The following is a 13,134-nucleotide window of genomic DNA, read 5'->3' on the forward strand; positions in this document are numbered from 1 at the left end:
TATATCTGACTTTCCAGATAAATAAATCTTTTAAAAAATAATAAAGAGAAAGAAACTACGAGGAGGAAGACAGCGTGATAATCCTGAATCTACTACTGCTCATGGAGATGTCTGATTTGACAAGAAAAGTCGTATGATTCTCAAACCCCAGAACAAAGATGATGTGAAAACAATCCACGTTCAAAACCAACTGCATATTGTCAAATATGTGATGCACCGCTGAAGTGTTTCACTGCTTTCCACCAAAAAGAAATTGCTGAATAGGTCATGAAAGTCACCCTCCAGGGCCCGGCACAGTGGTCTAGTGGCTAAAGTCCTTGCCTTGAATGCCCCGGGATCCCATACAGGCGCCGGTTCTAATCCCAGCAGCTCCACTTCCCATCCAGCTCCCTGCTTGTGGCCTGGGAAAGCAGTGGAGGACGGCCCAAAGCCTTGGGACCCTGCACCCGCGTGGGAGACCCGAAGAGGTTCCTGGTTCCCGGCATCGGATCGGCGCACACTGGCCATTGCGGCTCACTTGGGGAGTGAATCATTGGATGGAAGATCTTCCTCTCTCTCTTCCTCTCTGTATATCCGACTTTGTAATAAAAATAAATAAATCTTAAAAAAAAAAAGTCACTCTCCATATATTATGTAATGCATGAAAATATGCCATATTTGCTCAATGCCCTACTTACAGGATTTCTTTTCTTTTAAAAATGATGTATTCTTTATTTTTATTGGAAAGGCAGATCAGATTTATGGAGAGAAGGAGACAGAGAGACAGATCTTCCATCCACTGGTTCACTCCCCAAATGGCCATAGTGGCCGTAGCTGAGCCAATCCAAAGCCGGAGCTTCCTCCGGGTCTCCCACACAGGTTCCGGGTCCCAAGCACTTGAATCATCCTCGACTGCTTCCCCAGGCCATGAGCAGGAAGCTGGATGGGATTTGGAGCAGCCTGACATGAACTGGTACCCACTGTTCTCTTTCCTTTGTTGTTTATTTTTATTGATTACTTAGTTGAAAGGGATGCTTGCCCATGCAGGCCTCTGCTTAGGGTGGGGAGCGTCAGGCATGAAGGAAGGAGGGTGGGACACATGTTTTATCTTTTTTGTTTCCTGGGTCTTCAGGACAGGTGATAGGAAAGGCTGCTCTTTTCTGTCAAACTACATCACCACCCAGAGATGGAGGACAGTCCTCTAATGACACCCTAGGGACCCACTCTGGTGTGGACAAGGGTGCTTGAGGGAGTTATTTGGGTGGTTTCAATAGCCCTGAGACATTGTGGGTTTCTGCGCTCCAGGGTTGAGAAAATCTTTGCAAGGTCTACTAGTTGACAAAGACCACCTCGTGCACCCACAGATCCAGAAATGTGCTGCAAAGGTCAGCCAGAATTGTTCAACCTGCTCTACTTGCCATCCTCTGGTGAGGCAGCTGATGCCCCTGCTGGCCTAACTGAGCTGGCCACCATGTTCCCTGTGTTCATCTGGGCATGCTGTCCAACACAGAGGCATCGGCAACTGAGGAGGCCCAGTCCCAATACACGCACTGCGAGCTTGGACCACAAGCCTGTGACTGGTCCCTGTGGCTGGGGTCTGAGTCCAGCTGTTCAGTCGGGGAGCCCAGCAAGAAATCTCACTTGACTCATGCGCCCTAGCCAGTGCAGGGTCAGGTGTGGTCTGTCGCTGCACAAGCCAGTGCACAGCCAGTGAGTTCTGCTTGGCCAATTCCCGGGCGACGCTATTCAATGTAACCCATGTCTCCCACGTGGGCAGGTGTTTGGGCTGACCCAGATAGGCCCTCTGGTCAGCCCACCCTAAACCACTCCATTTCAGCTCCCAGTGGCCCAGTCCATGGAAGACCCCAGAAATCATTCCTTCCCTGCCAAACATACCCTCAGCTACTCCCACTCCAACACATTCCCAGCGCCCACCTTTGCCTAATCTGCAGCCTCAAGCCTGGGAATCGGAGTGGCGTGTCCCATCCTGGAGACCCAGCCTTCCCTGCTTATAATTACCAAAAACAAATAAACAAACAAAACAGAATAGGCAACTATGTTGGCATCTGGGATAGTTAACACAAATTTGGCATTAACCAGGCCCAGAAATCTCCCAGCTGCTGGCTATTTTTCTCCCAGCAGTAAACCACTTGCCTAGGTACAGGGGACCTGGGCAGGTGAGGATGAGTTTTATATATGTATAAAGCATATTGGTTTTTCTTAAGATTTTTTTTTTTAAATCAGAATACAGAGAGGAGGAGAGACTCAGAGGATGATCTTCCATCTGTTGATTCATTCCATAAGCGGCTACAACAGCTGGAACTGAGCCAATCCAAAGCTAGTAACCAGGAACCCGCTCCAGGTCTCCCATGTGGGTGCAGGGTCCCAAGGCTTTGGGCCGTTCTCCACTGCTTTTCCCAGGCCACAGACACAGAGCTGGATAGGAAGCAGGGCTGCTGGGATTAGAACTGGCACCCATATGGAATCCTGGAGCATGCAGGACAAGGACTTCAGCCACTAAGCTACCATGCTGGGCCCGATATATGTATAAAACATTTAAGTCACAATTTCATATTTATAGGAAAATCTGTATTTTTATTCTTAATGGCAATAAAGGATATATAAGCTCCCAGGGATTTTCAATTTATTTTAATAATGTACCTGTGTCTGGGCCCGGCACAGTGGTCTAGCGGCTAGAGTCCTTGCCTTGAACGCCCCGGGATCCCATATGGGTGCCGGTTCTAATCCCGGCAGCTCCACTTCCCATCCAGCTCCCTGCTTGTGGCCTGGGAAAGCAGTTGAGGACGGCCCAAGCTTTGGGACCCTGCACCCGCGTGGGAGACCCGAAGAGGTTCCTGGTTCCCGGCATCGGATCGGCGCACACTGGCCATTGTGGCTCACTTGGGGAGTGAAACATCGGATGGAAGATCTTCCTCTCTGTCTCTCCTCCTCTCTGTATATCCGGCTTTCCAATAATAATAAAAATCTTTAAAAAAAATAATGTACCTATGTCAATTTCCTTTAAATACTATGGATCTGAAAAGTTGGAACTTAATGGGTTAAATAAACAGGAATACATTGCACTGACAAACTTGAATAGGTAGAACACTCAAATTAGTTATTATTATTATCAAAACGGATGCTCAGATTTATGGAGAGAAGGAGAAACAGAAATAGAAATAGAAATAATTTCCATCGGCTTGTTCACTCCCCAAGTGGCCACAACAAGGAAAGCTGAGCTGATCTGAAGCCAGGAGCTCTTCCGGGTCTCCCACACGGTGCAGGGTCCCAAGGCTTTGGGCAGTCCTCCACTGCTTTCCCAGGCCACAGGCAGGGAGCTGGATGGGAAGTGTGGCAGCTGGGACATGAACTGGCATCCATATGGAATGCCTGCACTTGAAAGCAGAGAATTAGCCAGTTGAGGATTTAGCCATTGAGTCATCATTTTATTGGGCCCTCAAATTACTTTTAAAAATATTTTTTAAAATTGCCTCAAGATGAGAAAAAGAAAGCCTGAATTGTCCTACAACCACTACATTAAAAAATCTCTGGGGCCATTGCAGTGGCTCAACAGGCTAATAACCCTCCACACCGTGGCGCCAGCAACCCATATGGGTGCAGGTTCATGTCCCAGTTGTTCGAACAGCTGGATCCACAACTACCTTACAATCCCACTCAGGAGACTTGTCACATTGCATCCTGACAAAGAGCTGGGAGCAATCCTGGTCGGGGAGGTAAGAGGACACCCCGCTGGGCTGCAGTTTCCATCAATGAGTGTGAGAGCTGGAATGGGGGTGGCTCTCTGCTCTGGACGTGGCTGGAGCATCGCTCGACACAGTTGTGGGTAGGTCTGGGGTGTGCCAGGATGGGGTAGGCTTCAGCACCTCCTGGTGCTCAGGAGAGTCAGGGTAGATGTAGGACAGGCTGGACTAGGTCTCTGTACCCACTGAACCATGCAAGAGCAAGGTCCAGGGATGGACTAGGCAGAGCTGGGCTGTAGCACCCAACAGTACAAGCTGAAATGAGTGTGGGCCCTTCGGACTTGGCCGCTGTTCCTGTTAGGACAGGAGGTGGGCAAAATCAGGCAGGGCCAAGAACCCACTGGTGTGTGTGGGACCTGCTAATGGAAGGAGACTTGATAGGTGAGTGCAAGAACCAAGAACCCCAGCTCCGAGCCACAGATACTGTGCATGCTAGTGGTTGTCCAATACAGCCTGGCATAACCCATCACCTAGATTGACCTTTGCCATCAGATGCTGCTGCCTGGCTGCCCCTTAGTCCCAACTCGCTGGTGGGTGCTGCAGCCTAGCCCTGCCGAGCCTGCCCCTGCCCCATCCCTGGCAGGTAGGTGTAATAGCCTAGTCTAGCCCTGTATGGCCCACACACCATCCTGGTTCCCATGCTTGCCAGTGTGCTATGGTTTGGCCTGGCTCTGCTGGGTCCATCTGCCTCAGAGCCAACCCGCACACCTGTTACCTGCTGACAAGTGATGCAGCCCTGCCCGGCCTGACCAACACCCAGCCCTGACTCACGTGCTCACCAGTAGGAGCTATGACCCACAAGGGGAGTACCCCAAGTTCCTCCCCAGGCCCACTCCTAAACCCAGATCTCACGCAAGCCATTGGGTCCTAGTCCCTTACCCAGTAGTTTGCCCCCCAATGTCGGCCTTTGTGTATGCTGATGGATATTGCAGTCTGGCCCATCCCACACCCGCTTCAACTCCCAGCCCTGGCTGCTGCCTGCAGCTTTCCACCACGGCAGACCCAGGGAGGCGGTGCCGAGAGCTTCCAGTGCCTGGCACCCAGCAGCACCCCCTCCTGTGGGTACCTGGGAAATAAACCAGCAGCTGGGAGACAGTTCATCTTGGTATGTGTGTGGCTATGTGTATGCACACGCCTTTCAAATAAGTAAATAATACAGCCTTCGAAAAGCAAGCATAAATAACCAATACAACTTAGGGAAGCATAGACAATAGGAGTATAAAGAGAAACCAAGAAATGACCACCACAAAAGTTCACCTAAAAAGAACTTCTAGAAGGCAGGATGGCCTAAGTAGTGAACTATCTGGTTCTGGATTCTTCTAGAATCAAGATCATGCCCTATTTCTTGATCCAGCTGGCAATTACTCAGACATAAGATTTCAAAGGATTCATTCAAACTCTCCAAGTGTTCCAGGCACTTTCCTTGATATCATCTATTTCATAATTCAAAACGTTATAAAGATGCAAAGAAAACACGATGAAGTATCTAGACCTAAACAGTGTCCCAAATGCTAAAGGAGAGAGAGACCAAGAGCCCAAGACCACCGAACAGTGTGGTCATCCCAGCTGTGTTTGGATTTTATTTTCCTTGCTTCTTCAGGGACTGCACACAGGAAACAAAAATAACAAATAAATTCACCTGTCTTGGATACACTGCCCCTCTCCTGCCAGTAGCACCTTATGTCCAGTTCCTTGATGTGAATGAGAGAACCCGACAGGGTCCCACAGGGGGCAGGGCTGATGGCCTCCCATAGGGGACACTGGGTGATGCCCACCAGCAGGGGACAGGGGGCTGACGGCCACCCCCAAGGGGTCACCCGCAGGGGACATGACAGCCACGCCCAAGGGGACAGGACGGCGACGCCCAAGGGGTCACCCGCAGGGGACAGGGCTGACGGCCACCCCCAAGAGGCCACCCGAAGGGACAAGGCCGACGGCCACCTCCAAGCGGTCACCCGCAGGGGACAGGGCCGACGGCCACCTCCAAGGGGGCAGTGGGTGATGGTCACCTGCAAAGGACAGGGCCGATGGCCACCTCCAAGCGGTCACCCGCAAGGGACAGGACGGCCACGCCCAAGGGGTCACCCGCAGGGGTCAGGGCCAACGGCCACCCCCAAGGGGTCACCTGCAGGGGACACGGCCGACGGCTACCCCCAAGGGGACACCCCGAAGGGGTCACCCCGAGGGGCAGGGCTGACGGTCAAGACCAGGCCGGGTGCGCTGGCCCTCACGGCGGGCCAGCTTCTGGGGGCCGGTGTCGGAGGGACTCACCCTCCTGCCGCGCTGGGTCAGCGGTCAGGCCTCAGCGAGCGGACCGGCCCCTCCGGGCGACGCTCCAGCCTGACTTTTCCCACCGTTTTTCTGCGCAGGCGCTGTCACCTCCCTTGTGACGTAGGAGCCGAGAGAGCCACGTCCACCTCCCCGCCTGCGCGTGCGCACGAGCGCCTCTGCCCCGCTCCACCTTTCCAATTAAATATATACATCTTTTAAAAACGAAACAGTAGAGTCAAAATGGTTGCTTGGTAGACTGCTTGGCGATTTTAAAAATCCTTGAACCTGCAGAGAGATAAGGCCTAACTCCCCTGCTGTGGCTCCCAAAACTCATGCAAATGTTTAAACCCTCAAATATTGAGTTTGGTGGCCACAGGTTGGTGGCTTGGCGAGCCTGGAGGGGGAGGCCTGGACCCCTCAGGAGCATGCCCCCAGCAGGCGCCAGTCGGTTCTAAAAGGTGAACTGGGCCAGGCCACAGAGAAAGCCTGCTGCCCACCAGCACCATCGTGGGGCAGGGCTGGCCATCCAGCAGCCTCGAGAAACGCCGTGTCCACGCACTGTCCACGCAGCCTGTACCCTGTAGGAAATGTAACATTGCCTTGCGCGGTAGCCTAGTGGCTAAAAGTCCTTACCTTGAACGCTCTGGGAACCCATATGGGTGCTAGTTCTAATCCCAGCAGCTCCACTTCCCTTCCAGCTCCCTGCTGGTGGCCTGGGAAAGCAGTGGAGGATGAGGATGGGCCAGAGCTTTGGGACCCTGCACCTGCATGGGAGACCTGGAAGAATTCTGTCGGTTCTTTCTTTTCTAACTCTGCCTTTGAGATTAAATATATATATATATATATATAGGGGTGGGCCTTGCACAGTGTGAATTAGGTCGCTGAAGGCATTGGCCTCTGTGGGGACTGACTCATCTCTCAGGGAGTGAGTTGGTTCTAAAAGACTAAGACTGCCACCTCACACACATTCCCATCACCCATGGGTGCCACCCAACAATGCCTGCTGATGCAGCCGTGGGACCCTCAGCACAGGCCCCAGCTATAGCGTGGCCCAACATGGAACATTCAGCCCCACCGACCCCCACCCCACAACAGTACATTTAAGCAGATCTTTTCTTTATAAAGCGCCCAGTCTGTTAAAGCAATGAGAAATAGGCTGATGTTGAGAGGAAATGTGAGTGTGTGGGGAGGGGAGGGGGTATGCTTGGGGCCAGCCTGCAGACAGGGGCAGCTGCCCTTGGATGACGCAGGTCACCTAGGGAGTGAGGGTGGAGGGGGAGCCCTTTGTAAGTTCAAAGACAAAACAAAACAAACAAAAAAAATTTAAAAAAAAAAGTTCAAAGGGCAGGCGGGGGGTGTGGCTACTGGAGACTGGCAGCGAGAGGCAAGAAGGAAGGACGAACCACAGACACAGACCGTGGTCTCTTAGCGGCCAGTACAGGAAGCAGGCCCTACCAGGCCAGAGCTTCTTGAAATGCAGATGGCCAGGCCCCACCTGCGGTGTTTCTCACTTGTGGTTAAACCTGCTGTGCTGAAGTCACACACTGGGCGACTTCAAACGCAGACGTATTTTCTCACGGTCCCACAGAGGCCGGAGGCCAAGGTCAGGGTGCCAGCCAGGCCGCTCCCCTTTGCCATCTAGGGCAGAATCTGCCTGGACTCTGCCAGCGGCTGGTGGTCCAAGGCCTGCGGGGACTCCCCACTGTCTTTACGTGGAGCTACTAATCTGTCTTTGGGGCTCTAGCACCCACCCTGGTGACCCAGGTGATGTCATGTCAAGGTCTTTAATCATAATGTGCTCAAAAGATGTGTGGCCCAGCAGGATAAGCTGCTGCCTGAGACACAGGAGCCTCTCAGAGCTGGTTCGAGTCCCGGCTGCTCCACGTTCCCATCTAGTTCCTTGCAAAGCTCCTGGGAACGCAGCAAAAGATGGCCCGGTTGGGAGACCCAGATTAAATTCCTGGCTCCTATCTGGCTGTCTCGGATGGGGAGACCAGGGAGAGGGGGTGTCTGGGGCAGCCGCTAAGCTCTGTGTCACACGGGGTGAGGCTGGGATCCCAGGGGACTGTCAGAGATCAGTGGCTGGAGCTCAAGAGATAAAATAGGATTTCTCAGGGGTGGGAAGAATTCCAGGTAAATGACCACGTGATAGGAAGACCCCTTCCAGCAAGAAACTGTGAGAGACCCAAGACAAAGGTGGGAGGGGAGCTTACAGGGACATCAGGGGAGGCTCAGAGTTAAGAACCCCCCCAAGCCCCTGATGTGACAGCCAAGGCTCAATCCTGGCTCCTCTGGGGCCTCCTCCCTGGCCCCACCAGAGGTAGGAAGTTCTGCCTGAGTTTGGCTTCCGCTGGGGGCACTGACACCACCCAGATGCCCACCCCACCCCCCACTCAGGGACCTTCCCACCTCTGGCCTGCAGCACTTTCACTTCCCGCAAGTGCCCAGCCCCTGCCCACCCCCACCCCTCTCCCGACGGAGCACCCTAAGATACAACAGGATGCGGATGTAGGCAAGCGGGGAGGGGAAGAGAGAGCTGGGCAGGAGGCCCACAGAGTCCCAGGCCAAGTAAACAGGGCTGGGGAGCGGGAAAGAGCCCCAGGGCAGGCCGAAGGGTGAAGGAAGGGGACAGAGTCCCAGGAAGGGATGCTGGCAGTCCCCACCAGGCCATGAGGTCAGAGTGTCTGTGAGGTCGGCTGGCCTGCTGCTGGCCAGGGCCAGGCCTGAGCTGGCTCCCGGAGGGGAGCGTGCAAGGAGCTTCTGTGGCCCCCTGAGGAACACCCCCACCCTGGGCCTGAGCATGGAGACCCAGGAGGAAGGCCTACCCCCCGTGTCCCTGATGCCCACCACCTCCAAGACCCCTCAGGTACTGGGCTGGGCCAGGTGAGGGGCCTGACACAGCCGCCAACACCACGGCAGCCCAGTCTCTCATGTGCAGCGAGAGGGGGTGGAGCCCAGCCCTGGTACTTCCTCTTTCTGTGCTCAGCCCTGCTCTCCACTACCCCATCTCTCTCTCTCTCTCTCTCTCTCTCTCTCTCTCTCTCTCTGCCTCTCTTCCCCTCCTGTCTTCCTGCCCACCTCCCCCACTTGACTACCACCGCTCCCGTCTGGTCCCTCGAGCCGGTTGCTCACTCCTCCAGATGTCGGCCCAGGAGAGCTGCCTCAGCCTCATCAAATACTTCCTCTTCGTCTTCAACCTCTTCTTCTTTGTGAGTTGACGCAGCCCTAGCCCAGCCCCAGCCCCGGCCCCGCACTGCAGCCCCAGGCCCCGCACTGCAGCCCCAGGCCCCGGCCCACCCACCTCTCCTCTCCTCTCCCCTCCCCAGGTCCTAGGCAGCCTCATTTTCTGCTTCGGGATCTGGATTCTCATCGACAAGACCAGCTTTGTGTCCTTCGTGGGTGAGGGAGGCTGGGGCCCAGCTGGGGAGGGCAGGCGAGGTCCTGGATGCCCCCAACACAAACACACACACCTCACGCCAACCTGTGCGGTCTCCCTTTGTCCCTGCCCCGGGGGTAGCAGGAGGGCCCACAAAGTCCCTCTGCCCAAGCAGGTGTCTGTGGTCCACCACCTTTACAAATCCCTCTGGGGACCTGAGGTCAGGTCCAGCGAGGCTCCTGGGGGGTTTGTCCAGCACTGCCTATGCTGAACTCCCACAAATCTTCCCCTCTCCTGAGGTTGGGTCGAGGCGAGTCCCTTGCTGAGGGTCACCCCAGAAAGGAAACAGCAGAAGGATTTTAAAAAGGACAGGGACAAGGCAGCCATCATCAAATCCCGAACATTTGCAGCAAAGACACCTCCCCCTCCCCGCCCCTGGGGATGTGGTTGTGGCCCCACATGGGTTCCTGGGGAACAGGCCAAGTTATTGGGCTGCATGGGGCAGAGGGGGTGGGGAGAGCAACAGACTTGGGGGTGGGGGACCCCAACAATGGCCTCACAAGAGCCCGCAACCCTGTAACTGCTCCCACCTGGGGGTGGTACAGAGGTGGCGGGGAAGGGGGGAGCGGGGTGGCAGGTACAGGAGGCCCACCAGCACCGCTCTCCCCTCCCCCCAGGCATGTCCTTCGTACCCCTGCAGATCTGGTCCATGCTCCTGGCCATCTCAGGGGTCTTCACCATGACCCTCGCCCTCCTGGGCTGCGTGGGGGCCCTCAAGGAGCTGCGCTGCCTCCTGGGCCTGGTGAGCGCCCCCCATTCCCATCCCCCCCCCCGACCCCTCCTGCCCCTGTCTCTGGGCTGGGGCCACCTGATCCCTCCCCATTCTGTCTCCCCCCTCCCCAGTACTTTGGGATGTTGCTGCTGCTGTTTGCTACGCAGATCACGCTGGGCATCTTCATCTCCACCCAGCGGGTCCGGGTGAGCTAGCACCATGCCCCCCACCCCTGCCACCACCCTGGAGCCCAACAAAGCCAAACATGGGCACCGAGGGTGAGGCCAAGCCTCCCAGGGAGGCACACAGGAGCGGGAGGGGAGACGGGGCTGAGGGGCCAGGCCGGGCCTCACTCGTGGCCTCTCAGCTGCAGCGCAAGGTGCAGGACATTGTACTGGGCACCATCCGGAACTACCGCGCCGACCCAGAGGAGACAGCGGCAGAGGAGAGCTGGGACTACGTGCAGTTCCAGGTGTGTGAGTGGGTCGGGCCCGCTCCCCACCTGCTGTCACCTGCACGGTCCCACCCTGCCAGGTGATAGCATAATTGAGCTCCAACGTGGCCCCCACAAGCTCCATGCTGCCCCCCCGCTCGGACCCTCCTACCCCATAGCAGCCACCCCTGCACACACCGGGGCCACCCGCACCCCACGCCACCTCCTCACCCCTCGCCCCTACAGCTGCGCTGCTGCGGCTGGAACTCGCCCCACGACTGGTTTGGGGTCGTCCTCCTGAGAGGCAACGAGTCCGATGCACGCCGCGTGCCCTGCTCCTGCTACAACTCGTCGGCCACCAACGACTCAACCGTCCTGGACAAGATCTTCTTCCCGCAGCTCGGCCGGCTGGGGCCGCGGCCTCGGCCCAAGCACAATGCCGACGTCTGCGTGGTGCCAGCCAACGAAGACTACATCTACCGGGAGGTGGGCAGCGCTGTGCGCGAGGGGCGAGGACCCTGCGGGCGGAAAGGGGCCTGGAGGGGAGGAAGGAGCCTGGAGGAGCTGGAGGGAGGGGCCTGGAGGGGAGGAAGGAGCCTGGAGGAGCTGGAGGGAGGGGCCTGGAGGGGAGGAAGGAGCCTGGAGGAGCTGGAGGGAGCAGCTTAAAGAGAAGAGGGAGGAGCCTGGAGGAGCTGGAGGAAGGGGCTTGGGGGGGAGGAGCCTGGAGGAGCTGGAGGGGAGAAGCTTCGAGGGGAGGAGCTTAAAGCGAGAGGGAGGAGCCTGGAGTAGCTTAAAGAGGGGAGGGAGGAGCCTGGAGGAGCTGGAGGGAGGAGCCTGGAGGAGCTGGAGGGGAGGAGCTTCGAGGGGAGGGAGGAGCCTGAAGGAGCTGGAAGGGAGGAGCTTAAAGAGGGAGGGGCTGGAGGGAGGAGCTTAAAGAGGGGAGGGAGGAGACTGGGGAGAGGGAAGAGCCTGGAGGGGTGGGAGGATCCTGGAGGATCTAAAGGAGAGGAGCCTGGAATGGAGGGGAGGAACTTAAAGAGGGAAGGAGCCTGGAGGGGAGGAGCTTAAACTGAGAGGAGGAGCTTGGATGGGGAAGGGCGGGGCTTAAAGGTAGGGGAGGAACCTGGCCTGGGAACGGAGGGGAGCCTGGGCTTAGGGCCGGAGTCGCAGGACTCCATCTTTACCCTTCCCTACACGTCAGGGCTGCGCACAGAGTCTGAAGAACTGGCTAGAAAACAACCTCATTTCCCTAGTGGGCATCTGCCTGGCCGTCGGCCTGCTCGAGGTGACCAGACCCCGCCGCCCCTCAGTGGCCCTGCCCTAAATGGCGCTTGCGCAGTGCCCTCTCCGGCTTCGCTCCCGATGGCCGTGGGGGTGGGGAAAACGTAGCCTCTGCGAGTCCCAATTGGCCGCGTGTAGCGGAACGCCTCCTGCTATTGGCTGCAATTTCCCTCCCTTTCCCCGGCAGGTGAGTGTCATGATCCTGAGCCTGAAGCTGCAGCGCTGGGCGGTCCGCCGGGAACCGGAGCCCCAAGAGGCGGACGCCGACGGCCTGAGCCCTGGGCTCGGTGTGAGCGTCGACGGTGGAGGGCGCTGTGCCGCGCTGGGCAGCGGCGGCGGGCGTGGCAGCAGCCCGTGGGGTGGCTGGTGCAGGGCCGGGGCCCGGCCCAGCTGGGGGGACAAGGCCCCGCAGGGCCGGCTGCCCATGGGCCTGGGGCCCTGGCCGCTCTGGGACACAGACGAGGAGCAGCCGGAGGTGGAGGTGGAGGCAGAACCGGAGGCCGAGGCGGAGAGGGAGACGGAATAAAGGCCCTCGGGTGTGCTTCCGGCCTGACTGCTTCTGGCACTGCCACCCCCATAGACTGCAGGGGTCCCCGTACTTGGCTCCAGGCGGTCACCTCCGCGTCTCTCACCCTGTCTCCTCTCTCCCATAGCTCAGCTTCATGACGCTGGCCATGTTCCTGTGCAGAAACCTCGACCACATCTACCCCCGGCGCCGGCGGCCTGCTCGCCCAAGACCCCCGGGCCCGGCCCTCCCCAAAGCCCCACCCCGGCCCTTCCAGGTGCCCTGAGCGCTTCCCCTGGGGCGGGCGCCCCGCACTGCCTCTGCACCCTGGGGACCCACGTGTCTCCCCTCCCGCGGGACCTAGGGGCTTCCTGCGTTCTCCCCCGCTCCCTTCTGGCCTCCCACGAGAATATTATTTTTTTTCCCCCACCGAAACCTCAAATAAATCCCCTTGCGGTTTTTTTTTTGTAAAATAGCTTTATCCTCTGTCAGAACACAAACCGACAAACCTTGCGAGGTGGGGAGGAAGACACAGTCCTACCCACAGTGTCTCTGGGAGGGTTACGGGGTGAGGTGGGGAGGCCCCCACGCCACTGCTTGCTCAGTTAAGTCGCAACCCCAACACCCACTTATAAATATCTTGTTATATTAAAAAAAAATTATAGGGCCCACCTGGCTCTGCTCCTGCTCAGAGTTGATCTTGGGGTGTGTGGGGGGAGGGGCAAAGGGCCAGCAGAGTTCCTGGGGGTGTCTCAC

At 57.1% G+C, this 13,134-nt stretch overlaps 1 protein-coding gene across 3 annotated transcripts; it reads left to right on the forward strand.

Moving 5' to 3' along the window:
• Positions 1 to 8,796: 8,796 nt before the first annotated feature.
• On the forward strand, positions 8,797 to 12,839 carry CD37 (CD37 molecule). 3 transcript variants are annotated; one of them, XM_058674721.1, is made up of 9 exons: positions 8,797 to 8,877; positions 9,152 to 9,220; positions 9,338 to 9,410; positions 10,065 to 10,189; positions 10,291 to 10,365; positions 10,527 to 10,631; positions 10,839 to 11,078; positions 11,794 to 11,877; positions 12,527 to 12,839. In XM_058674721.1, the coding sequence occupies exons 1-9, from the start codon at positions 8,812 to 8,814 to the stop codon at positions 12,662 to 12,664; spliced, it is 975 nt and encodes a 324-aa protein (XP_058530704.1). In that variant the 5' UTR covers positions 8,797 to 8,811; the 3' UTR covers positions 12,665 to 12,839. The 3 variants fall into 3 exon arrangements, with proteins under 3 accessions (XP_058530704.1, XP_058530703.1, XP_004597228.2); XM_058674720.1 differs by lacking the exon at positions 12,527 to 12,839 and adding an exon at positions 12,061 to 12,464 and having other exon boundaries at positions 8,870 to 9,220; XM_004597171.2 differs by lacking the exon at positions 8,797 to 8,877 and having other exon boundaries at positions 8,881 to 9,220.
• Positions 12,840 to 13,134: the final 295 nt, after the last annotated feature.

This window comes from Ochotona princeps, chromosome 16 (assembly GCF_030435755.1).
Source record: "Ochotona princeps isolate mOchPri1 chromosome 16, mOchPri1.hap1, whole genome shotgun sequence".
Taxonomy (NCBI): domain Eukaryota; kingdom Metazoa; phylum Chordata; class Mammalia; order Lagomorpha; family Ochotonidae; genus Ochotona; species Ochotona princeps.

Bases quoted from the DNA above. Each gene is read 5' to 3' on its own strand.
- CD37 (XM_058674720.1), top strand. From the start codon at position 8,942: ATGTGCAGCGAGAGGGGGTGGAGCCCAGCCCTGGTACTTCCTCTTTCT. The intron at 9,411-10,064 runs GTGAGGGAGGCT...CCCTCCCCCCAG, and splicing joins CAGCTTTGTGTCCTTCGTGG to GCATGTCCTTCGTACCCCTG. The intron at 11,079-11,793 runs GTGGGCAGCGCT...CCTACACGTCAG, and splicing joins AAGACTACATCTACCGGGAG to GGCTGCGCACAGAGTCTGAA.